The sequence below is a fragment of the Malurus melanocephalus genome, unplaced genomic scaffold (genome assembly GCF_030028575.1).
Source record: "Malurus melanocephalus ecotype Western Australia unplaced genomic scaffold, MMel_1.1 scaffold_116, whole genome shotgun sequence".
Taxonomy (NCBI): domain Eukaryota; kingdom Metazoa; phylum Chordata; class Aves; order Passeriformes; family Maluridae; genus Malurus; species Malurus melanocephalus.
Window position 1 is genome coordinate 244,373 of NW_026623348.1, and position 27,298 is coordinate 271,670.

At 37.8% G+C, this 27,298-nt stretch overlaps 1 protein-coding gene across 2 annotated transcripts; it reads right to left on the bottom strand.

Moving 5' to 3' along the window:
• Positions 1 to 2,120: 2,120 nt before the first annotated feature.
• Positions 2,121 to 27,298, bottom strand: SCG3 (secretogranin III). Of its 2 annotated transcripts, none has more exons than XM_057369870.1 (12): positions 27,070 to 27,298; positions 26,307 to 26,359; positions 25,695 to 25,740; positions 25,385 to 25,600; positions 24,196 to 24,338; positions 22,885 to 23,046; positions 22,391 to 22,568; positions 20,420 to 20,536; positions 10,054 to 10,137; positions 9,357 to 9,485; positions 7,273 to 7,341; positions 2,121 to 3,203 (listed from the first exon to the last, which is right to left on the bottom strand). In XM_057369870.1, exons 1-12 carry the CDS (start codon positions 27,152 to 27,154, stop codon positions 3,085 to 3,087), a joined length of 1,401 nt encoding a protein of 466 aa, XP_057225853.1. In that variant the 5' UTR covers positions 27,155 to 27,298; the 3' UTR covers positions 2,121 to 3,084. The 2 variants fall into 2 exon arrangements, with proteins under 2 accessions (XP_057225853.1, XP_057225852.1); XM_057369869.1 differs by having other exon boundaries at positions 7,261 to 7,341.

The window sequence follows — 27,298 nt, forward strand, 5'->3', positions numbered from 1 at the left end:
AGCTCAAAAGGTACCATATATATTGTTACATTTTCAGTGATAATTTAGGAGTGAAGGATATCTGAAGGATCTAGCAGAGACAGAAACAACACAGAAACCAAACTTTGTCAGTTTTGAAACAGAGATATGCAGTTGTTGAAAATACCTTTCTCACTAGGAAGAAGGCAAGCACTGAGACTGTGATTTACTAATTATGACTAAACACACAGCAGTGCATGTCCAGTCCTAATGTGCTCCAACTGTTCCCTGTAAAATAAGGGCTGATCTGTCGTGCAGGTTGAAACTTGTATCACTCAGTTTGATTTTATTTCAAGTCACAGCCCTTCAGAAATGCAGAGTGATTCATCAGGCTGGCTGTGTTTTACTGTCTGCTTCTGAAAGGTGTGATGTACTGGTAGATTTTCAGTCCCTGTACCAGCAATGGAACCTGTATTTGAAGCACTCAAATAACGAGTTTAGTGGGCAGGATGAAAAGTGAATCTAGTTTGAGGAACTGTCTATCTGGTCTGTCAGAGGCTTGCTCTGTTCCCAGCTACTCATCACGCTGCTCTGATTATTTCCATGTGTCCCCCAAGGGATGCACAGCAGCAGGGTGATAATCTGCATACTCTGATATACAATCAGGTCAAACCCATTATTGGGACTTTTGTTCTCCTAACTTCTATCACTGATACTTTGTTGAAGCTATAAAATTTGCAGAACTGAGTGGTTTACAAATGTCACACCAGCTTTTTTGTGGACATATACTGTGCATTATCACTGGTCACTAGTTGAAGACATCTTCCCCAGACTTGTGAGAGGCCGAACTAAGAAACTGACTTCCAATGAAAACTGGAATTATTGTTACATTAGTCATCATATTGACAGGAGAAGGAAATTTGTGGTCTTTTTAAAGGTAGTCACTGGGGAAGTAAAATTTGTCCTTTTTTGTTTGTTCAAGTGCAGATCCCAGGTTGCTACCACTTCCCTAGCTAAAGGTCTATCGTTAATTACCATCCTCTTGATTTCTTTCATAAATCCAAATTTTGGAAACAGTTTGCTTTTCCCATGAGATGGTCACATAAGAAAGAAAGTCATGACCTGTTGCAGAACACAACTGAGATCTATAAAGACACAAACAAATTTGGGTCTTTGGGAACATTAGCAAATAATAACAAATGAGAGGGTTTAGATGAGAGCAAATACACTGATTCAGAAGAACATGAATTCTTTTTTCTTAATTATTTTCTCTATAGTTTCTTAGGGGCTATTTTTCAAAGAGGAAGCTTACATTGGCTACAATTTTTGATATCCTTTTTACCTGAAAAAAAAATYACCATTAGTGACTGATACTGCAATTCAATGATTCACATCAGGATGTGTCTGAGCAGGCAGTGATGTATTTTGTGGATGCTAGAAAACATTCACTGGCTTATGTATCATCAGTTTGCAAGGAGTTGTGCTGTTACACCTCAGTGCTATCACATTCACTTAATATTGATTATCAGTAATGCTCAAGTGACAATATATGTTTTGCAGGGATTTCAGTTTACTTCAGTTGGCTGAGAAACCCTGCTCAAATCTCCTCCTATTTAATCTCCAGCTGTGAGGAAGAAAATGACCCAAGGAGTGATTTAACACTTAGAGAACTTTGTGCTGTGCAGGCAGTGCTGTCAGTATCTCCATTCACTGGCAGGCAAATTCCAACCTCTGCATCAGGTAACATCTTTTAACTGTATTGATCTTAGAGACAGTATGAGTTTTTTGGTTTTTTTGGTTTGTTTTTTTTTTAAATCAGAGAAGGGATAACCTGAATTATGAATGAAGAATCTGTAAGTAAAGAGTTCAGGGCTTTCCTCGAGTTCCTCTACAGAATTGACTGCTGCAGGTGATAGGTCTCAGAACTTACATCTTCTGGAACTCTGTTTGCAATTTACCTTTCTAAAAGCCCCTTTACCTTTGGTCTTGCTTTATGAGTTCTTCATACATACAATTATCCATTCACTTAATACATGTTATAAACCATTCTTCCAAAACTCTGTTAGTTGAGGAAGAAAATGAGGATGACACTTGTGTTTTCCTTTTTCATTCTTTGGGAAGCACCAAATTCTTGGCTAATGCAAAAAAATATATACCAAAAAAAAAAAAAAAAGTTCTCCAAGATTATACTGCTCAGCACAGAACAGAGTAATCAGACCACAGCCTTGATATTCARAGATACTGAGATACTATAAATTCTTTAAGTTTTTGTGGAAAGCAGGGCCCATGCTTCCAAAAACATCTCTAGTTGCAAACTTCCCTTTCCATAYAAAATGACTTGAATTGCTTTCTTTTTTTTTCTTTAGAGAAAGCATTGGCTATTTACATTTGCTCTCAGGATATTCACATCAGGAATTCAACTAATTATGCATGCACAATCATCAAATGGTGCACCAAAGAGAATGTTCACACATGCTGGAGAATACAGCTCTGTAATATGAAAGGCAATTGTATTGTCAAAGATCTATCAGTTAGCTAAGGACACTACAGTCCAGCTTACAGAATACTACATAAAGAAATAAAAGAGGATCAAAAAAGGATGAAAAAAGGTATTAGTATTTAAAATCAAAATTAATGAAGATAAAATAATATTAAGATTAATGAAAACTTTAATAGGTAAATTATTTTCAAATATTTTATTTAGAGAACTATGAACTATTTTCTAATAATGCCCTTTACATAGTTGGAGCTATAGAAAGCTTGTTGAGTGAGAGCAAAATAATGTAGCATKAAAGGAAATTTCCATCAGAAATGATTGGTTTAGCTACAAAAGTAAACCAAACACAAAAAAATAAATCAAAGAGAGCATTACAGGAATATTTACTTTATCAAACAGAAATCCAATGTCAGAATTTGGTATTTAAGGTTGATTTGTGAATGTAGGAAAATACAGTATGCAGAAAGTGAATGGAGCACTACAGCTCTTCATTTCTGTCTAGAGAGTTGTCAGTACAATGTAAACAGAGCATTTCTAATTACATCCTCAAATTAAMAGATCATAAGTCATTGAGCCAGGAGTGGGGGATACTAGACTAGATTTCTACATGTTTGGCAGTCACTAACTTTTTACAGGCTGCCATAGATGCGTTTAATTACATCAGCCTCTTCCTTGTCCAGGATGCCCTTGTCCACGTAAGCATCAGCTTGCTGATCAATGAAATCTCTCAGCTTTGAAAGATCATAATCTGAAAAATAAGAATTCAWTTGCACAATGAGTCATTGCCATTTACTGCTTCACCTGAGAAACAATGTCATTGTAAAGTTTATCCAACCAATGCATTTGATCAAACATGAAGAGAATTCACTCTGAAGTGCAACTTGTGAAAACATTAAAAAACCCAAAACACCTGCATAAATCTTTTACACACCACGGCGCTTTCATTATCCAAGAGGAATAATCACCTTTTGCTCTCRATTGATTGCTGTCAAGTGCTAAAGAAAGAATATTTTCTGGTCCAGAGAATTGATATTCTAGTCTGCACAGCAAAAGCTATTGTGCCCTATTATTTTCATAACTGTCATGGAATCAAAAGAAAGTATTAAATGGACTATTTCCTATTGAAATCCCCATAAAATTCCCACTTACTACAAACACTGTAGTGGAAATTCATGAAAGCAACTCTCTGAAAATAGATCAAAAGAATACAATTATTTACCTTGATACAGAACATAATATTCCAATTTGAAAAATACTGCAGTAAGCAGCCTTTGTGACAGTGCTAATGTCAATTTTTGACAATCTTCCCCTGTCAATCTGCAATAGAGTGCTGAAAGATCCTTTCTGCTTTTCCAATAGATGAGTGCATCTATGCAGCCTGATTCACACCATATGCATTAAATAGACTTTTCCTATGCTGGAAAACATCACTATTTTCCATGAAAAGAATTCTACTGCAGAGCAATTTTTAAATACCATAAAAAGATAACCTATTGTGTAGTCGTAACTCTGGCAACAGATTCARTATATTCACACATAAATACAATACAATACATAATTTGCTGCATAAATGTAAAGCCTAATTTGTTAGAATGAGAAGAAAATCAATGTTTTAAGGGTTCACATGAAGTTAAATGAAAARTTACTTATTCTAAAGACAGAGTGTTCAGAATACATTAATACTGATTTTGCAATGTCCAATGTATAACATCACACAGCAATATGTGGAAGAACCTTCTTTCAAAGAGTACATTCTTAACAAAATTGACAATAATGAACTTATGGGGTTCTAGGGTTCAAAAATTGACGATAGCTAGATAGAAATAGAAAGATATTTAAAAGCAAATTGATGCTTGCAATTATTTTTATAACAATATAAGGCAATTTYAAATGAGTAATACAGAAAATTGATATTCAGCACTCCCTACTCCTGCAGAGATATCCTCTCCATATCTGAGTTAGCAGGAATTTTGCCATTTATTGTACTGAGGCCAGCATTTCTRGTCTGGTCTGTTACTGTCATTACTTAAAAAATGTAACCTGCTTGTCTCCATCCTGTGTGAGTAATAGGGACAAATAGCACTGAGCAATTCTGTAATCAGGATGTGAGATTGCATTCATGTTGACAGAATGAGGGTCTCCAGTGAAAGATACYAAGGAATGGAAATGAATGAAGAACAAGTATAAAATTAATGTCCACATTTTTCCCATTTAAATCTATGTGCTTATTTTACTCCTAGAATACTAATTATAAGTCTAAGATCAGTATGTGGAGACCCTGAAGGTTTAATTACTAAACATTCTGTATGAGAGTACAACCATTACAACATTATCCAATTCAGGCTAATTTGTATATCTCACARCAATTTAAATTGATTTTTTTCCTAGAAATTGATAACTGCTAATTTCTAATACTTATTTAGAATCTATTGTAATTAGAAAAATCAGCATTGGGTTCATATTCACTGCAACAGCTGCAGCATTACATGGAGCTATGAAACAGTTACAGTAAATGAAGTGAGTTCTTATTTGCATATTCAGATCAAGGTATTTGCCATTGAAATCAATAATAGAATTTACTTTAATTTCTAAATGGCTTCTCTTAGTGTTATGAAGCTCTGAACTACCCAAGTATTTGTTGAACAATCCACACATGCTCTTTGCATGTATCAGTTCAATGCCTCAGTTCTGCAATGGTGTCAAACACCAAGACAGGTCTGGGAGATATGAAGGACAGGCCCACAGAGCCTGTAGATTGTAAAGTGGCAAAACAAATTTTGGACACAAATCAGCCAATCAGCCCAAAATCCAGGCTTTTGACATGTTTATCTTTAAATCATCCYAGCCACTCAAGTTTATCAGCCTCCTTAATAGGCAATTGATACTTTTAAACTGCAGCAATGCAAATCAAATGCAAATTTCCAGGGTTATTAGTCACTGAAGGAATAATAATATCTATTGAAATTCATACACAGTTAAGGACCTACAAACATTTGGAGAAAACCTAAAGCTCTCCAAGGATGTTAGGTGAGTAAACCAAAGCATGAGTAGGGCTGGAAAAGTCTGGCCATTTTAATACATGAATTACTTTGAGATTTGCTTTTCCACCAGCTCCCAGGTGCCAGCTGGAAGTGGAGCAATGATTGATGAGCACAGCAATAGCACCTAATCTTGCACTGAAGAAACACCGCAATGCATTCATGGTTAGATAAGCTTACCCTGACTGTAGTTTTTTAAACATTATCCCCGGGGAACTGAATTAGCATTTTACAAAAATAAAAGAGTATGAAAAGGCACAATAAAGATGATGTATCAGAAGAATAAAAATACCGTTCTAATTTTGTCATAACTTACACTCACTTGAAGGCCTATTTCCATTGCCAGAGGACAATAAAGGTATTTTAGTGCAAATGAAAATCCATGTACACAGAAATGTGTATCTTAATGCATTCACAGGGAGATAAAATGCTATTGATCTGCAGTCACAGCCATTTTCAGACTGCAGAAGTGCAGAAGAAAGATTACTACAGAGGAGAGAGGGTTTGCCCAGGCAGTTTGTGTGATACGCAGATATAATCACACAAGACGGAGAGCTAATTACTATAATGAGTACATTGCTAAGCAGAACCATTAATTAGAATTGGCAGGAAAACTCTTGAGCAAATATGTAGGCCTGCTGCTAACTGCCATTGCTGCCATTGTGTGGAAATGGTTTGAGAGATGGGAATATTTTTTGTAGTCTTATTACAGTTTCTGAACGGGAAAATGAATGTGTTGKGCTGCAGGCATGCACTCATCTCTGAAATGTAATTCATACACACTTCAACTCACAGAGAGGACGGATAAATTACCCAGGGCTAATCTCATTTCAGATCAGCCTCTGCTTGGCTGGTGCAAGAAAGATCTTTGTCGCSAGGCGCCAGTCATAGCCCAGGGATAGATCCCTTGGCTAGGAACCTTCACTTCCAGAGAGGGTGATGGCAGAACACACAGCCATGGCAGAGAGTAGGGATAGGAGGCTGGTTTTATATAAGAACTTGAGGGGAAAATTGGTATGGATAAATAAAGATCTGTGAAACATACATRAGAAATCCTGCTGCTGTTCTGTCCCTGCCACCAGCTCTCTCACAGCCCTGSCCCCGAGGAAGAGGCAAATGGTGGGACAGCTGGTGTGCAAACCCTGTGCAGCTGCTTCAGTCACTGCTCCCTTCTACACAGCTTTGCATGTGAGAGCCACAAGGCATTYGAGTTGATTTGGGCTGTAATCCAACGTATTACAGTGCTACTGGCAGAAGTTTATATCTTAACTATTCCTGGTTATGCAACAAGGCTTATTGCTCTTGGTGCTGGCCAGATACACTGAGCTTCTCTAGACACATCCAGACATTTCAAATGTGTCTATCTCACATACAATGCCATTATTAAAAARCATGATGAGCTAAGAAATGAAGCACTAGACAAAACTGGCACAGTTACCTGGTGACAGGCAGATAGACCACCATGACTATGTGGACACTGCAGGACTAACTCCCCTCTGGTCAGTCTCTGTGTGTTTTGTGACCAGTGGTTGTTCAACCCAGTATACATTAATTTACCTTAGTTCACTATTTACATTCATTGGCTTACCTATTACATGACCTGTATTGTTTAACTCTAACACCACTAATGATCATTATAATCTAGACAAGCACAGTTTCACATTACTATTAAGTTATAACACAATGTCAAATTATATGACACAATATAAATTACTTGCTTTTTAATGCATATGGTGCCCACCCCCGTCAAGGCCTTTTACTTCATACCTTCTTTGTTACCTTGTTTATTGTGTTTTTTCAGCCATTCTATGTTCTTCCTGATTGCTTCCAAATATGCCTCAGATTTCCCTGAAGGAAAGGATGAGAGAGAAATCAGGCACTTACATCAATGGTTGATGCAGCTTCCTTAACTGGGTGAAGTTGGTCACAGCAAAGGCAGATTAAAACTATTCTTAGTTTCTGTTTAAAACCTGAGTCCTGTCAAACTTAGTCAGGCAAAATTCCCACAGATGGCTAGCAGGTTTTGCCTGTGCAAGATTAGTCATACACAAACTTAGGATCATGGCTTTTTTTGATCTTTATACATAACTTTTGGTGGTATCCACAGAAACTGCATGTGTGGATTAAAAGCAACCTGTAGCTTTTGATCATCRTAATTGTTCAGCAAAGAAGAAGCTGTTGAGATAGCAAGGAATGACTTAACTAGGACTGAGAGTTTTCAGTATCAAAACTCCTCCATATAATAGTATTAGCAGCCTACAGCMAAGCTAAAATTGTGATATTTTGGAAAGATAAGTTGAAATATAGTTACTACATTTACTGAGAAAAAGGACGTATTAAAATTACCATGATAACTCATTGTGATAACTGAAATTTTAAAGTGATGGCTATTTTTGGACCAGAAAGCACACAGGACAGAATTAGTTCAAGGATTACCTAATAAGGCCCCTAAGGAAATATTCCAGCTAATGGATTTTGAATTCTTAACTTGGCTGGAGCTTTATTGATGTAATGTTCTTACATTTATCAGGAATAAAAACCTAGTGTGATTAGCATGCACAAGGTTACTACTGCCAACTATGCATGTCTGCTCCTGTTAGTAGGTGGATAMAGCATTAGATATACCCTCATTTTTGAGCAGGGAATGCAGTAGCTTTATAGTAAATTACTCTGTGAAAGACAAGGGCATTGCATGAGACAAAGAACTCAACACTGATGCAATTTAAATTGCTAAAAAGCTATTGGGCTGAAGATAAAGGAAAATAACCTGAACCAAACTGAAAAGACAGATGTTCAAGAGACAAGCAAAATGTGTTATTTATCACTTCCCATGGGTATTGAGATAACTTTTCTTTACTGTGAAATCAGACAGCCATCTTGAGCTACTTTCCTCTTCCATGTTCAAATAAATTAGGTGCTGGAAAAAATGCCACCTTCCATCTGTGAATGGCTGCCCACAGGGCTGAACCAGGTACCCGATGGACTACAGATCTACTGCAGTCCTGATTTCTGCAATTCATTACTGAGCGGGATGAGTGAAAACACTGCATCCCAAAAAGTATGAGCATCAGACAGCACTGAGGCAAAAGAAGTAGTTCTGTTTAACCAACTGATTACAAAACATAAATACTTCTGCAGGATCCTTAATGATAGGAACTCACCAAAATGTTTCCATACTAACCAACATCCTCCTTCAAGAGTTCAGCACAATAGGGAGGCACAATGTCGCCTGCAGATTTGTTTTGAGCTGGAGTAGATGATTTGCACCCAGGTGACTTCAACCAGCACAGTCTAATTTAGCAAGTGGCATTATCATGCTGAGGATGAAAATAACTGTACTACTGTGCTATGTTTGCTTAGGGAGACACTAACTTACTGTAATGTCTCAAAGTTATGCAAAATAGGTTAATTACTGATAACCTTTAACCTCTGGCAGTGGGTGGTGTAAATTGTGTCACTGCAGAACACTTCACTGCCTTTCAGTACCAGCTTGTTCCAACTCAAACCATAGAAATCAATGAGCCTGCTCAGATTATTGAATATTCTGGCCATCTGATTTCACTGAAAAGCCACAGTTACAAAGCAGCAAAGTCTCTCTGCACTATTGTGTCAAACTGCATTTTATATTGTTCTCGAAAGGGGCTGTGAATTCTGTGAAAGACTGCTCAGCAAGGGATGCAGTGTCATATGCTTGAAACTTGGCAGATAAGCACTCTTCCAAACCAAGCTGTTGTGTGCTGACTCCCACTGACTATACAGTGAAGATATTTATGCTAACACAATGCAAAATGAGTACCAAAGAGAGGAAAAGACTCCAACCACTTGGAACACACTCAGTAGGAAAAGCAATGGCTATTCTGTACCTCCAGATTCTTCACTGTTTCCTGCTGCATTTTGTCCTTCATTTTTTGTAGAATCCTTTGAAACTTCATATTCCTTTTCCATTTTAGCTGCTTCTTCCTTCGTACTGTCTGCTTCTTCACTACTCTTGTCTAAAGAAATAACAAGAGTGAACAATTTTGCATCAAATGTACCAAGAGCATTTCTCAATCACATCAATACAATTTTTGGCAAGTAAAATGTTTTGACTGATGGTAGAGGAAGATGAGCCAGTCTCAAAGTGGTTTCTAAGGGTCATCTCTACTCCAGACCTCTGGAAAGAGGAATCCCTGTTTCTGCTCTTACAAACAGTAGCTGAATACAGGTGACTGCAAAGCAAAGGCACATTTCTTTGTGCAGAGAAAAATTATATGAAATTTGTATTTGCTACATCYAAAGCTGACAAATAATGGGTTTTCTTTATTATTTAAGTATTAAAAAGCATTGATACAGCTTGTTTTTGTAGATGGGTAATGTCTGGACTCCTGAAGAAAAAGACTGAATATCTTCTCAAAACTGGGGCAATTCAGTGAAAATTTCTCCCAACCAAGCTGTGACTACAGGTTCTTGAGGGACTTTAGCTTTAACAAGCAGTATGGCTGCGAAAGCAATTAGCTTAATTTTAACTGACTAGGTTAAAAAAAAGTATTATTCCAGGAGAGAAAATTATAGAGTAAGTACCTGCTGTTAGTTTTGTCCTGGTCTTAGTGGAAGGGTTCTCAAGCTTCTTCTTTGTCTGCTCAGCTATCATTGTATCTAAGTTTTCTGGAAATCAAGAGAAAACAAACCCAAACTCTAGTTATTTCTCAATGGATAAGATGCAGAATCTATATTATATTCTCCCCAACTGTCTGAAAGGCAAGTAGAAATCTAAAAGAGCAGACTTCATCCTTGCCTCTGGAGAATTAATGCAGAGCCAATGCTAAAAGAACAAACAAATAGCTATATGGAGTATTGATCAATCATATTTAAAAAAATTAACAACTGAATCCTGACAATAAGAGTACCAAATAGAGCCAACACACACAAAGGCATTAAATGTGTGCATCTATGCTCCACATTTCAATCACATAAGTCACAGAATACAGATAACTATCTGTAACAATTTATTCTAATGAAAGCAACAAAAGGCTTTAATTAACTTTAAGAAGACAAGACTATGAAATATCTGCTTCATCCTCGTGGGAAAACACTATCCCAAACTGCTTATGTGTCTGGATTTTATATGGTTTCATTAGAAAAGAAGTCTAGTAAAAGGTTTGAAATTACATTTAGATGAAATAAACATGCAAATTGAAAAAATGAAAACAAATTCTTTCTAAAGTTGCTGAAGTCAAGCATTTACCTGAAAACCAACTAGACAGCTGTGGCCATGWATACAGCTCCAGAAGACTAGAAAATGTATTTCTATGCAAATTTCAGGGCTGAATTAATCTAATTTGAAAGTAAAAGCACCTCTTTCATAAAGATGGATGTTTCAGATACAAACATTGTATGGTTATGTGGGAAAAAAAGTCCTTTTAATACACTTGGTAGATATTCAAAATACAGATTACCATACAATCTGCCATATTTCCTCAGTCGTATTGTAGACATGGTGTAGTATTTTCCCTCCCTTTATCAGCTTTTTAAAGGTTCAGTTAAACATGGATTCAAAATTTGATCCAGTTAATGCATGCTTTTGAGAGACTTAGTTTTGAAATTTGTAGGAATTCCTTTTATATAAACAGCTGAAATAATCAATATGTGATGTGGGAACTGGGGCAGAATAGATATAATAAGAGTAATAATATTTTAATTCTTATTTTCTGTATAAGACCAGTATTTTATTCATTAGCTGGGAATATTTTTTTCCATCATAAAGACACTCAGCACTGAAACCTAAAGACTGGTGTTTGAGCAAACATATTTCTTTTCGTGGCAGATCACCATAAGCAATTGTGCTTCCCATCTGATGATATAATCCTGTCTGTCTGCATCCTCTGTATTTTGTTATTTACATAAAATTAAAATGTAAGCAGTATTTGTTGGCACTCTGCTTGATTGCACCCTCTCAATTCTACATCACATCATGAGTTTTTTGTGAATATTTTCATTTGGTAGGTAGCCCTTTAATGTGATTTGTGACCTTGCCCCATATGCCCTAAACAAAACAGGTCTGAGCTGTGTTACCAGCTRGATCAGACATCCTGATGAAATAAAAAACAACCTAGAATTATAGTGGTGATAATGATGCCTCACTAATCACTTGATCCAAAGCTTATTGGAAAGACTGTAAACATTCTTTTCAGTTGATCTTAAGATTCTATTTTTTGTCCTGAATCAGCACCATACTAGTATTTCAACAGGAATATAAGGATTTCTCTGTTGCAAGAGGCACAATTGTCAGGATAAGATTACAGTTAGGAACTTAAAAACCCTTTGTAAACTCAAGTGAATAGATTATTCTCCTTCACTAATTCATACAATTGCAAAAATGTCACTGATTTTGGASCTTAATTCAGCATATTCTATTGAATTAGGCTTAATTTTAAGTTTAAACATAGTATTTCAAAAATTAAAAGTATTAAAGAATTTAAAATATCACACATATGTAAGTGCATTGATTCATAAGTGCCTTTCATGTTCTTCCTTAGAAGTGTCTGCATCTAGGGAGTAAGCTTCTATGAGCAGGAAACAAAAAGACTCCACCACAATATAGTTTTATGACCTGCCTAGACACCTTTAGATTTAAATGCCTGCATACTGATATTCCAAAAGCTTTTGTTCCATTGATAGACAGTGTTTAAAAGTTGCACAGATAATCACATRCAGCATATGCTACTGAAGGCAATGGGATTTACACTCCTCCATTATTTATTCGCTTCTATAAATAGCATCAGAAATTCTACAGTTTCTCTGTAGATCTCAGTCCTTTGATTTGGGTAACAATTTCATGTGAGTTCACTATCACTCCTTTGTGAGTACAGAATTCTTTCCAGACACATGAAGTGTAATAAGGCAATGCTGACAACTAATGACCTGAGCTTTGCCATTAAAGCCAGACTGAATACRTTAACTATTATGTTCCATTTTCAAAGCTTTGTTTTATCAGTAAGGACACGGACAAACTTACGAGACTGGCCTTTTAAAAAGGATTACATTTTACAGGAGAAKTGGTGAGGTTACCTTGCCATCTGGATGGCATATCAACATGAATCTGAACATTTATGATCAGCTGTATTTCCTGAGTGATAGGAAATTTGTGGGGCTTGCCTGGTGTGCCTACATATGTACCCTAGAGAGAACATTACCAGATAATCCCAGTTCTTCCTGAACAAGATTTATTGCCCTTGCTCCACTTCAAAAATAATGTTTTAACAGCTGGTATTGTTTCAAAACATGTTTGTACTTGCCATGTGTGGCAAGGCCAGGGCTGAACAGTGTTTGCTCTGAGTTACACTGATGGAGTGAGTCACCTTCTCAAGTGAGATGTGCCTGGCCAGCAGCTAAGCAACCACGGGTCCTGTCACAGGTCTAACAAGGATTGATTACTTTTCCAGAGTCGTTTCCTTAGCAACCTAATTTGCACAGARGAAGAGTTTAGAAAGGTACTGACCTTTCCACAGAGCTGGCCACTTATTTGAAATGGCACTAATTAAAACAACAGAACAATAACTACTGTGCTAATGGAAGTGACCTCCGTTGGTAAATAGGTCAGTGTCCTGGCGGCAGCTTTCTGTGGAGCAGGATAATCTCATCATCCAACCAGACACCCGGAGTCACAAGATCTGCTTTCTGCCTTGCCTCACTTTCTAACYTGCTCTTCGATCTGGAATGACTCACTGAAGCCTTCATGCTGCAGGAAGKCTTCTGTCTTGAGCAGGCATTCTAAGACATCCTAGGCCCAGTTCCTACACACTGATAGATTATCTTAACTCCACCTGAAAATGCAAATTCCCAGCACTTTTGAAACTCTAAAGTCCTTCAAATTGGGCATCGAAAAATATGTACTGCATAGAACCAGAATGTTTATCTTTARTCTGGGAGAATGCACTGTGGTAACTCTAAATCCATGGGAAAATATACTACATCAATAACTATTACAAATTAGAAAACTATTAGAAAGGCAGAAACTAATGTATCCATCTGATAATGGAATTAGTAATGGAAGCCCAAAATGGACCTTTCTCAACAGACAGATTCATGCAAATTTTCATTCATTGCAAATTTTCCTGCAAAGGGTTTTCTCTTCTGCATAATTGTATTGTACCCAGAGGCAGTTTCACATTCTATCCTCATCAAATTGACTGAAGCTGAGATTCTATGTCATTAAACTTCCACAGAAAGACCTGCTTTGCTGTTCTGTTTTCATACAGCATAAAAAGACTGTGTTAATTAAAGGAGAAAAGGGATCATCAAGGTACCTGAGCTCACTTTTAATGCTAGCKAAAAAATTAGTTTACTTAATGAGTTCATACACTGTGACTGTTTCAGCTAGAAAGCTTTGTGCTGACAACTGCATGTGTGTGATGCACAAGTTCCAGGCATTTAAAAACCACAGTTCTCTCARGKTTTTTCTGTCTCCTGCAGTAGATGATCCCYAAGAGTTTGCAAGGCAGTTTTCCAWCTGTGAAAAATTTCAGGAYATCTCAGCATTTTCTTGGGACTATTCTGTGGGCAGAGTATAGCTGATTAATTCTTGGGAAAAGTGCATGTCCAAGAACTGTCAATATCTGCTGGATTTTCCCCAATGTAGCTGAAAGCAGAGTTTGACCKTTGGTCAGCTATATGTGTATAAGCATATGTCACATAAACTGCTRAAATAGTGATGAACAAAAGAAATCCCCCTACTGTGGAATTACAGATGGGTCTCACTCAGCCTTGCAAATCTCTTGTTCCTCACTAACTCCCTGCCTAACATATCAAGATACAACRTTTATTTTCTGAATCTCTCTGTTTGACTGATTTGTTGCGATGGTGTGTCTGAAGCCTAATGCTGCCATGAGGAATGACATGTCAAGTGACATACCCCAGGTCATGCGTCACTTGTAAAGGGATTACAGGCAAGATGGTCAGAGTGATTTGAAATTAAAACAGCAGCAGTATCACTTGGCAATCAGGTTAAAAGCAACTCCAAAAGTAAAACACAATTAAATAGATGGTTTGAGGTAAACAAAGCTCTGACCAAGTCTCTTTTATTACCCTTATTAAATTCCCTTCCTCACAGTCTGTTTCTCAGATTTATCCTTTTAATATTCTACAGGCATTTATTTTGCATTACTCCAGGACATAAAGCTGTGTGGTGCAGTCCTTTGCTAATCCTTTTCCATCCTGGAGCTGCTCTATGGCCTGTGCACACATTTTATGTGTTTTCACAGCACGCCCTTTTCAAGCCTGATGGCTTGGGACTGAAGTAGCACAAAGCTGCCTCTCCTGCAGGAGTGGAATGGAGCTCATTTTTGAATGTTAAGTGACATCTTCTTTACCCCACACCCACATAATCATCTCAGATCACAACTTGYGATCTCAGTGCTCAACTGTCAACAGGGAGACACTGAATTCAGAAAGTAGGGAGGATTTATGGAGCTATTAAATACAGTGAGAAAAAAAATAAAAGCATTGCCCTCCTTTAGAAACACAAACCACTTGGTAGGATGCAAAACCTAGATTTTCAGGAACCAAGCAATATATTTGTCAAATAATACACTATAAGATGATGAAGACTTCCATCCAGTTGGGAAAGCATGAAAGAGGCAGTGAAGGGAAATTGAAGATGAGGCAATATAGTTGCAAGAAATAACTGCAAATTTAAATGGTAGGAGTAATAAGCAAAGGAATGAATTGTAAATTATTTGTTTGTGTTCTTGAACACWTAATTTGATAGTCATGTAATATAGTGGGAAACTACTGGATCTCTCCATCAGCTTATGGTCACAGTGTGGAGAGGAAAGATGATGCCAGTGTGGGCTGTGATCTGCACTTTGCCTCAAACTCTTGGCTCTCTGCCTGTTCTTGGCTAATTAAACAAATGTCAGGATCAGATCTTTGGCCRGCAGCATCTGTGCTGATGAGAACTTCAGGCATTAGTCACATTATTCAAACAAGTTCTCCTCTCCTAAGAAAAGGCCAGATTGTGTCTACTGTGCACTGGCCTACTATGGGGACATCACAGAGCTTTGCCTTCATCAGAAGGGGAGCTGTGGCGGTATCGAGAATGAACAYGAGAGGCACAACAGCTATTTCATATTCCTTAAAATGGAGAGCCAGGGACATGTCAAAAATCAACATAGGAGACTTTCTGCCTCTTCTCCTTCCCCTTTTTCCATGCAGCCTCAGTCTGCCTCAAAGACACTATTACAATAAAACAAAATCCCAACAGTTCTTAGGGGAAGGACCAAACAAATGAGCTCCCAGTGAACCATCCACTCCTATTGCTYGTGCGTCCTGCAGCTTGGTCTGCTTTCCTGTTGTCCATGAAGAACAAATGATATGGGGGTGGAAAAGGTAAACAGAGACATCTGTTCATGCCCATTTCTAACTAACACCATCTCCTACTCAGTCACGGGGGACTGTGTGGATTCAGTGTGAGTCAGAGCCAAAGGGAGGAGGTACGAGAGGTGGCTTTGGTTTGGTCTATGGAGGAAGGCAACTGTGACTCAAACATTGCACACTGATCAGCTGGAATGATTTCTCAGTTTCTCTCCTAAATAAAGAGGGGTTTGCTTCCCAACCAGTCTGCTGTGGACAGTGTGTTGCACACTGTGGCTCCAGTAGTCTAAATGCTTTACTACAAAGAGGTAAAAAGCATAATCCCCATTTAGAGAGAGGAAAGCTAAAGAGTTTTTAAATTTAATTTTCTTTGCAGTCCTTTGCTGCTTTCTTTTCTGCAGTTGTGGAAGATACAGAAACTGAAAMCAAAATGACCATCCTAAATTATAAGATTCAATAAAATATAAATTATATGCACTATCATGGTGGAGCTTCTATGTATCTGCGAGATAGAGAAGTACTGATGGCAAAAGCTTGTGCTAYGTGTGCTAGTCAATAAATGAGAACTCCACACAAGACCACAGTGTGCACATTACTAATTTGTATTTTTAGGTTAGTAGTATATTGGGTAACATATCTTTCACTTGGTTGGGGTTGTAATGAATAAATTTGCTACAAATCTACTCTTGCAAGCTGTACACAGCAGGAGGATATAATTAATCTACTTTGTAAAAAGAATTCATATATACACACTGGTGCCTCTTAAGAATTTGTCTATCATCTCTGAAAGCTCTAYTTTTGTTATGGCCCCAATCCTCTAATTGCAAATATTTCCTAGAATGGTTTTAGTAATCATTCATTATATTGATCTTATTAGTGGGAGATGATTTACAAATGTATCCGAACAAACTGGCAGAAACCATTTGTTCCTGTTTCTAAGCTGACAACAATATTACTAAAATAAATCTCCTACATAACTGTAGTTTAYTTTACATAGTTATCATAAATAAAGCTTTTACTAGGATGGTAGTGGACTGATATGCTTTCATTTTAAAACTAGCTAGATAGCCTGGCATATGCAGGAAAAGTCACTTGTCAGACAAAAAATTCTTTATGTGGTGTAGATGAAGCTTTTCCTTAATATTTATCTGGTCTGTGATAGATGACTTTGGTGGAAAAGCTAGCAGAGTGAATCTCCACCATCATGCTACTCAACAGACAGAAGGAAAATGAGGGAAAGTGTGATATTACAAACTAATACTCRAACAGTTGCACAAGTGTCTGTGCAATGCATGCCTTGTTCTGCTCTGCTGAAACGAAAGTAAGTTTTGCTATTGGCTCAAACAGTTCTTTTTCTCTTGAAGCACTCAGCACTGTGAATAATATTGTCCTTTCAGTTGTGCATGGAGTATCAGCTATTTATGCATCATTATCAGCTAGTTATGAATGTTATAAATGCCATGAATAATGAAGTATTTTGTGCTGAATCAGTCATAACTGATCTGAAAGCCTCTTGCTGCTTTCTGCTGGTCACTATGTGGAAGCATTCCAGCACTTCCATTCCCCTCTGTCACTGCATCCTTGCCAACAGCAACATMATTTCAGAACTGTCCCAAGCCCTTCCCAAAACTCAGCCTATTCAGGGATAGCAGCCTGCAGCAAGCAAGGGGAGTTCAGCTGTTTGGGCAGTATTTGCTGGATGCTGACAACAAACCCAAACATGGATAAAATGATACCACAGTTGKATCTAATTCACAAGCCACCTGTGTTCCTCAGATTCTGTGTCATAATTTATAACCTTATGCTTTCTGTACCAACAATGTTTGTMTATTCTTTTAATTGTAAAAATTATTTCAAAGCAGCTTTCAATCTTCAGAGGGCAGGTGGTCTTTCTAGAAATATTTCTGAAAGCCTTTGAATGGGCTAGAAACATATCATGAGCCTTTCACTCCACAGAAGAATTTGCTCCCTGTTACAGCATTCATAGCTAAGAAAGTACAGAGTGATAGAAGATGGTGGCATTTTGCCACAGCAGGATATTTATCAAATAAGATGCATTTCAACTGAACACACATTTTGTATTGGTTTGTTACAGGCTCTCTTTAATACCTCTAGAGCTGTACTTTCTGAACACATACTGTAAAAGGTAGGCATTACTTTTTCTCCTCTTTCATCTATATGAATATGTTGGTTTGGGTTTTCTGTATTCTCCTGATTTAGTATATGGAAAGCTTTTAAATATGCATTACATAATATTGAATATATGTATTAAAAATAAACTTATTCCTTTTGTTTCCAGGCATGTGCATCTGTGTTTCTCTTACATCACACTGCAGCTAGATCCTTTGTAACTTAAAACTAAACTGAATAACATCAGTCATTGCTGCAGCAAAATACTTTCCCCTAGAGTAAGATACAATGATGATGACATAATGCTGTGGTTTCCAAATCCCAAGCCAGCTGTTACTGGTATATGCATTCAAATTCACTGTCTCTGCACCCTTGTGACAGGCAAAAAAGYTTTTGACTTGATTCAGTAAATGATTTATTATTTTGAATGTATAATTCAGAGGCATAGCTCATGCATGGCTTCAACCACAGAGTGGGGAAAATTAATTTAGGCAGTTTCCTACTGTACTAAAATGTAGAAGGGACATAATCCATCTGCACAGACCCAGTAGGTATTTTCCACCAACTAGCACAGAATCTGCTCACTGATTTTGGACAGAGGAAACAGCAAAAAGCTGTCAGATTTTTACATTGATCCTTCTCTCTGACAGATACTCATACTAATTCCTTCATCTGCTATAAATAGGCACAGCTTGGTATCAATCCCCTGATCCAAACTGCACCAAGATACACAGTACCTATCCAACTGTTAGTGACTATATAACCTTTAGTTGAATAAGAGTGGCAATAAAACTACTGCCATGCTTAAGGATAGTGCAAGAAGCTAACATGCTTCTGTGGATGCTCTTCAGTATTTGAGAGTGTTAGCTCAATAAATGAAGGTCAGCTTTAAAGCAATTTCTCAACAGCAAGTCTAAAAAAAGAATACCACAGAAGAAATTTGAGAATCCATGAGAAAGCTTTTTCCACTACAGTAAGTTGCTTTGATGGAGAACAAAATCCATCTCTCTATAAATCACTCATTTGCAAGGCAGAGTCTGGATATACCATTTGATAGTCTTACTTTAAATCCAGACTAAATCAGACCTCTGAAACTCTTAACCTAATCCTTGCCTTCTATACTATGTCATCAYGGCAATTTGTTTCCAGGGTTACAGTATCTATTTGCTCAAAGTAAAGCCAATGTGAACTGCTGCCCTGAACTTTAGCAGGAAAAATGCATCCCTAGTGTAATTCCATTATCTGCATGGTTTTGCATCAGGGATAAATTTAGCCTATTAAGCTTTGGCAGTATCTGATCAACCCATACTATCTTCATTTGTAGAATGACACTGAAACCACTGTGCTTAAAATCAACCATTTCTTTATGTGCATCTTTCTTTAAATGTACTGGCAGACAGAAAAATAAAGAGCTGAACTGGGACATAAGTTATCCAAATATCCCAAAATTCAGGGACTTCTTAAAGCAAATAAAGGGATAGCTTTGGTCAGATATATCATTACTTCTTCAGAGAGGAGGTGCCATCACACACTGAATGTGAGTCACGATCTACTGGATCTTTTGTAGCCAAGTCACTGATAATCAATCCATACAGTTACACTTGCATCAATCATGTATCTGCGATGTAGGAAGATCATTGCCAGTCCTCTCTCTGTGACAGGCTAAATTATGAAGCTGAGAAACTGCCCTGATGCAAACAAAAACTTTTCTGACTAATCCAGACCAGGAGTACTTTAGAAAAATCAACAAGGGTTGTGAAGAGTTTGTACAGATGAGCCCTTCTTGTGTAGGTCAGCTTGTTTAGGCTACCAACAAGTGAATGGAGGAGAGTTTGTCAAAGMCAGGAAAGGGGTGTGTGACACAAACCAGGCCTTTACAATTTCCCTCTTTAGGAAATGATAGTGATTTTACAAAATCTACATAAGCCACAGACTCTCAAATAGATCCAGGAAAGAGTGCTTCAAAATCTACTCCAGTGCCAAAATGTAACACTTTTCATAGAYGGAAGGAGTTTTACTTGGTAGACAGCATTAGGTCCCATCTATTCCAGCCATCTACAGGTGACAGATTAAAGGAGCTGAAGTGCTGGAKTATTTCTGGGAAATGCAAATACCTGATCCACCTCAGTAGGACAGAGAAAACCCTAATCTTCCCCTGACATAAAGTCACTGAAATCGTGGTTCACAGACTTGTAAGTATAATAATACTCTTAATGCATATCTGATAAATTACCTTTCTTTCATTAGATGCAAATATTAAAGTAGTATGGTATTGAACATTGCTRTAGGGAATGATCAATCATTTAGAARTGCAGATTTAGAATTTTCAATGAACAAATCTGAAACAGGTTTCATAAGAGGAAGGAAGACAAGGAGATAATTATCACTGTTGGTAGAGGAAGAACATAGCATTAATAACACTGTTGTATAAAGTATGTACTCTCACCCAGATAGGAAACTCCTTCTTCTGGTGTGATTGTTCCATATTTAACCATCATCTTCACAAAATCAATCAGGGTTTTCATGATAGTTATCAAGGTCTCTTTCTCTTTTGTCTCTTTCTCTGTGTGAGGGGATGAAGCAAAATCAGTCAGGCTCCAGGCAACTTGGAAAAACTGTTTTGCAAACTGTGCAAACTTCATGCATAAAGAATGACCTGCTTATTGAAAGAGAAAATGCTGTGCTAGATTAGCAAAGAGAACTTATATATATATATATATGTTTATTTTTAAATTGTTCCTGCAAAGTACAGCTGAATATACTTTAAAACATCAGGGTTTGGCTATTCCTTATAGCTTTTTGTCTTGAAGGGCTGTGTTATGGAAGGCCAAAGGTATTAATTCTATTTTACAGCTAAGAACACTAAACACACAGAGATGAAGAGACTTGACAGCTCCTACTGGTCAGAGGGCAGTTATAGGTATAGTKTTCCTCAGTCTCTGTCATGTTTTTTTTAATATGTTTGTGGACTATTTAGTGGATCAGTYTAGCTCTGTATGAAAAATAGATCCTTTCTCCTACAAGATCCATGGCTCCAATGACAAAAATATAAAGTATCTCAAATGAGATTGTTACTGTGCACAAGTCTGTGACTCATGTACTGGGACAACATAATATTACATGGCTGGGAGGATCATGGCTTCAGAATAGGATACAAACCCATTATTTTTTATTAAAAAAAATCATTTTTGCCCACATTTATCTGCTTCTTAGCTTTTGTTTTCCCACTGTGTTTATGTGTTGAACAATATTACTGCTATTTCTGCATTAGCAGTGTGCAAGTTCCCCATCACACAGTCACACGAGCTTTCCCCACTCCCCAGGCTGTCACTGAAGGACTCAACAGAGCCAGGGGCACTGTCAGTCAKGGACAGCCAGAAACATACTCCCAGCCTTGGCAGAGTGCCAGGCACTCTGGAGAGCTGCTGAACAGGCTTTTTATTGCTGCCTGCAATTTAACACACAGCTGTAGGATGCAACTGAATCCCTCTCCTCCAGCTTGATGCAACCTGACAGGTGAATGCATCAAGCAGGAGATGTGCAGCCAGCGGACTTGGTTCTATTTGCTTGATAACCTGTTAAACCCAAAATGCCTTCCTGCTTTGTRAGTGGCAAAAGGAGATGAACTAGCATGCAAAACTGTCATGGGAAAATTAAAAATAACAGGAAGAAGAATATAAAGTTTGTAGACTGGGCTTGAGAAAAATGTGCCCTCAGGTTTTGCATTTTAGCTCTCCACTCAGGTGCTTATGGGGACCATTTGAAGCAATATTAAGGCTTCTGCAGGACAGGGGATCTACAGAACAACACCCTCCTGCTAGATTGTGTGTGTGTCTGCAGAGTGGGTGTGTGTAGAGGGTGCTGACACAGGGCTGTGGCGAGGAGCCACAATCTTGCCTGCAATAACTGGAAGACAGTGATGTCCAGCACCGGAATAGGAAGAGACGTGCAGGGCTTTCACTGCAATAAACAGCAAACCTGTGGTTTGTGGAAAGGCTGGGAGGCTCAGACTCATTTACTGGTACCATCAGTGTGAGTGTGTACCATCACTGTGCCTTATTCTGTTGGCTTAGAAGACACGGATATTACTGGAAAGATCTCTGGAGAAAACAATTTGCCAGTTTTTCATCATGTCCTTACGGGAATAATTCAGGACTCCTGAAYCACACATCACAAGATGGGAAGGGCTGTCTAGGTCACACTCTTTGCAGTTTTGAGTGCTGTTCTTCCCAGTGTTTTGCCATCAAAATCACTCATCAAAATAGCTTCTGCTACACAACTTACAGAACRTTTTCAAAGCACATGGTCTCTTGCAACTAAAGAAGTTGTGGAGATGAGAAAAGAGCAGGAGAAAACAGATAATCTTAATTTTTAAAGTTTTTTCTTAAATATTTATGTAAACACATGATAAACTCACCTGAGTTAAGACTTTTTAATAATGCATAAAAATTTGGAAAATATTGGAGGTCTTCGAAATTGTCTTCAGAAGGCAGCTCATTTCTTCTTTCCAAGACATTAGATGATGACCACGTGTTATCCAGTGTATCATCAACTTCTCCATTAACAAAACTATCCTGATCAGATTTGCTTGGTGTCTCCACATAAGACATAACAAAAAGAAAAATAATCTATAAGCTTTTGGTGATAAGAGTTAATGGAGCAAAAATTTCTATCACAGCCTCATACCAACATTGTCCTAATTGCAAGGTGAAGACTATACCATCTTCTCAAAGTTATTTCATTTGGACATCTGGTCTAAACCTCGAAGTAACTAATTCTTTTTTCYATCTGACAGAATTTCTTTAAGAACACCTCTTTCCAGATTGAACTAATAATTCCCTAAAGAAAGCTSTGCATTGGTCTACTAGTACCATTTGGCAAACAAGACAAAATCATTAGCTAAGAAATTACCATTCTTTCCTGCTGCTTTTCTTTTGTATTACTGTCTGCTCTGCTTGCAGGGTAATCAAAATCTTCAGACTCCTTCTCACGATCCTTTGCTTCATTTGCAATTAGTTGTTGTAAAACCTCTGCCACTTCATCTTCCAGGGTATAGGCCTGACTCTCTGTGATCTGTTAAAATATTTGTGCAGAGTACTTAGAGGATCCTGTACTTGTTCTAGATCAAACATCAATATGAAAMCTGATATCAATATGAAAATAGGTTRCTTTAAACATGTTYGCTTCAAARCTGAGCACATCTGAATTAGGTGTAATACCTGTGTGAGTGCATACATGTATACATATGGACATGTTAACAGTTCTACACTTATAACACACACATATATATGTACACATAGAAATACACATTAAATATATGTTTATACATAAACTCCACCCATTCACACAGAGAGCCTCCAAACCAAACCTCTTTAGGGCTTAACACAGTGGAGTGAAGCTTGAAAGATGGAGCGGCAAGCGTGGCACCTCCCTGTATGYATGTGTACACATGTGTATCTATAGAAATGGATATGCTCTGCAACACTCTAATGGACAGTTGAACAACTACAACAGGATACAGTAATATAGAAAGGGGAAAAATCCAATAGCTTTCTATGGTATCATCAAAATATTTTCTCTGCTTCATAACAGTTGTCACTGGAACAAGAACTCTCCCATGCAGCTGTCCCACAGCTCCCTCTGTAATCAGTGGGGTGCAACACCCAACTGCAAAATCGAGTTCTCAAAAGATAAGGTTAGTATCTAAAAATATAAGGATTCCATATGGCAGTGGCTAAAGCCATTGTGACACCSAGAGGTAAGAGACAAACCCAGCCTTCCTAAAAATCAGTAAGCTAATATATCCTCAACTAGCTRGAAACATGACMTGTTTGCTGGYGACACTAATTAGCATTAGGTGGATRGGAACGAGCTCAGACCTTTTCCCCTTAAGTACAGAAAAGAAATTAATAATACAAAAGCACTCAGTAAAAATCAGAAGAGAAATTAAAGGAAAAWTGAGGGCAGACAATGGAGGAATACAATCAGTGAATGTTTTTTTCAACATCAGAAACATTCTGCATTTGGCCTATTTTGTTGCAAAGACATCACAGGAACAACAACGTTATTGCAGAGCTTAACCAGTGTGCCCAAATCGCTCTAGAAATTTGCTTAGAGCCCAAGTTCCATTCACTTCAGACAAAGTGTTCATCTAAATTGTTTTTTGAAAGAGCATTAAAGCAATCRACAAAACAGCTAAATGATGATTACCAAGATACTTACTAGACCCAGATTTAGAAGTTTTGAAACAATCTTGTCAAACACTCCTCTATCATTTTCCTCATAAATTCTTGCAGCAATTTTTTGTACAATGTCTTCAGCAGTCAAAGGAGTGCCATCTAATTGATGCAGGCCATCTGGATCGTCTGAAAGGATTACAGTTTAACTGCGTGCTGACTGTCCTAACTCATTTGGATTAAACATYTCATAAAAAATATCTGCCCACATCTTTTTCTTTTCAGAACAAAGCTGTACTTTTTAGACACATCCGGAATATATTTGATACACATTTTGCAAGCCATTAAATCAGTCATAGGAAAAAGTTCTATGTGTCCACTTTMCACATCTGAAAAATGTCTTTCTGACCAGCTCTTTTGAAAGACSAGAGATGAATGTTAGGAGCTTACTGTCCTGTTTACATTAAAGATTGGTAGAATGAGAAAGCACTGCTCCCATATCCACTCATTTGTGTCTTCCTTTTATTTACTTTCATTGTGTGCACTCAGATCAAACAAGTTCATGACAAATGGCACACAATCTTGATTGAAATTCAGCAAATTAACTTTTAATTATGCAATTTTTACCTATGGCAAATAACATCGTCATGACAATCGGAAAGAGAATATGATAAGTGAGCTTTGGTTTGTGATCAGCATACTTTGACATAATTAAATATATTGTGAGCTAAATGCTGCTTACAATTCTCAGAGGACTCACCTAAACTACAAGTCAATTAACTACTCCTGTAGCAAAGGCAAGTATTCTTTGGCCTTTGGTAATTTCTTTTAAGTTTGTGATGATGAGAGTTAACTAAACCTGTGYGTAACATTTGGAATAAATATATGTGATTTAGCTGCATGTAAAAGTGCTTCTTCCTCACAAACAAGAATAAATATATTTTCATTTAAAAATCTGTCCCATTTTCCGTCCATCAAATCTAAATTGCTAAAAAACATTTCAGATTACACAATTAGACTTTCCTCCRTGGAAAACTGTTAAAATCAAGTGCAATTCTTTTGTACTGTGTTTCAAAACCTAACTGTAACACAAGCTTCCACAACTGGAAATGATTGAAGCTGCACTCTGGTAACAAACAGAGCTCATGTTTGGTGGTGAATACAACATTCAAGAAGGCAATCAATTTGCAAGAGAAATCTAACCTAGAGGTCACTGAAAGATGATTATGGAATACCTTGAAATTTATAATCCAGCCCGCTTTTAGTGGAGTCATAGTCATCCACAAGCCTGCGGTTCTTGGTGGAGTCTGCATCATCAATGGCCAGTTGCTGTTCATACAAAGAGCTTCTAATTGAATCTCTCTCCTTTTCATTCCTCTCTCTTTCTGCTATTGATTTTAGCAGGTTCAGGTCATCAACAAAGGAATAATTCCTGAACTCTGGCTTATTTTCTGGAAAATATATCAATGCACACGTAACATAAAATMTGATAMCTCTTTGAATACCATTATGAATATTTCTATAAAACCAGAAAATATATTTTACCTGTGGGAGCTATTTTCCTATTCTTGTCTGCCTCAGCTTCAGCAATCTAATATATAAAAATAAAGCAAACAAAACAGCAAACAGGTAGAAAGAATAWCATGCGTGATCTCTTAATTTATTAGTATCAGCAGAGGGCTTAATGCCTGATTTTCACTCTTAGTAAGAAGTTTGCCTGAACAAGTAGAACAACCATAAGCGCYTGGCACWCTTGTCAGTACCWCCCATCTTCTGATCAGAATCAGGYATTATGTGAAGCTGCAATAGACTTTCCATTTTAAGATAAATGCCAKTTACATTTTCCTGCTTCATTCTAAGCTCRTGCTATATTYTCATAGGATGTCARCACAAAGTGATGGCATATCTGTGAGCTGTTGGAGCTAAGAACCTGCTTTTAGAGTGCTGGACAGTGAAACTCGATATGCCAGTTCTTAAAAATTACTTTAACTCTATTTTATATCTAACCCCATCAATAATAATTTTACTAATAATCTATGCCAACTTATTTGTTAGCCATTAGGATATGCATAGATTCAGTACTTGATATGTTAAAAATATTTATAGGAATACCATAACAAAAAAAAAAGAACCTGTAAATATTTTTATTTCACTCACCTGTTCCTCCAAAGGTCTTTCTACACTTAACTGTCTGTTGTGTATAGCTTTATCTAGAATAAACACACACACACACACATATATATATATATATACTCAGTTATGTGATACATGTAACTACAAAGAGACAGCACATTTTTTCTTAATTTATAGTTTTCTCCCATAAAACATGGTGTCTTAAATAGGATGTCAACTACTAGTTCTTGCAAAAAAAAAAAATTCACTGTTCCTAGAAGAATGAGTACACAATAAAAAAAAAGTCAAACCTTTAAACAAAGCACGTTGGGGCAGAGGGAGAGGTTCTGCAGAAGACAGAAGACCGAACTACAGATACAGACTCAGCAACCTCTTTTTGATGAGAAAACTCACAAATCTGAGAAAAAAGTGCTAGAAGAGATTGACTAAAATAGCAACAATCGGATTGCCACTGCCAAGAGATTAAAAATCTCTTCCATCCGGAATACCACGGAGACAGGGAGCAAGAAAGACTTGTACAGACAGCGCTGTAGAATGGATGAAAACATTGCTCGGAAAAGACAAAAAAATTCAGAGCTTTTCCCTCTACCAGCAYCTGTCCCTTCACTTTAATATTATATTGCAATTTCAATGATCGGTGTCTTGCATCAGGAATCTAAAGCACTGCTTTAGAATCGCAGTGCTCGTAGCCAAGTGGAAGCAAAGTTTTTACCATCCTCTATCTGTACCCAGCAGAACTTTCCCCATGGGCAGAACCCGGCGAGAAGGCTCGGCGGCGGGCGCTTACCTGTGCCTGGGGGTTTGGGGAAGCCGTGTCCCCGGCTCGCCAGCAGCGCCAGCACCTGCAGCGCGACCGCCAGCCCGAGGAACATGGTGCGGCCGCGCAGCCCCGCGCCGGGGCCTGCCAGGCACCGCCGCCCGAGGGAGCCGCCCGGCCCGGCGGGCGCTGTCCGGCCCGCGGTGCTGAAGCTCGGGAGAGCCGCTGCCCGGGKCTCGGCCCCTCGTCCCCGCGCCCG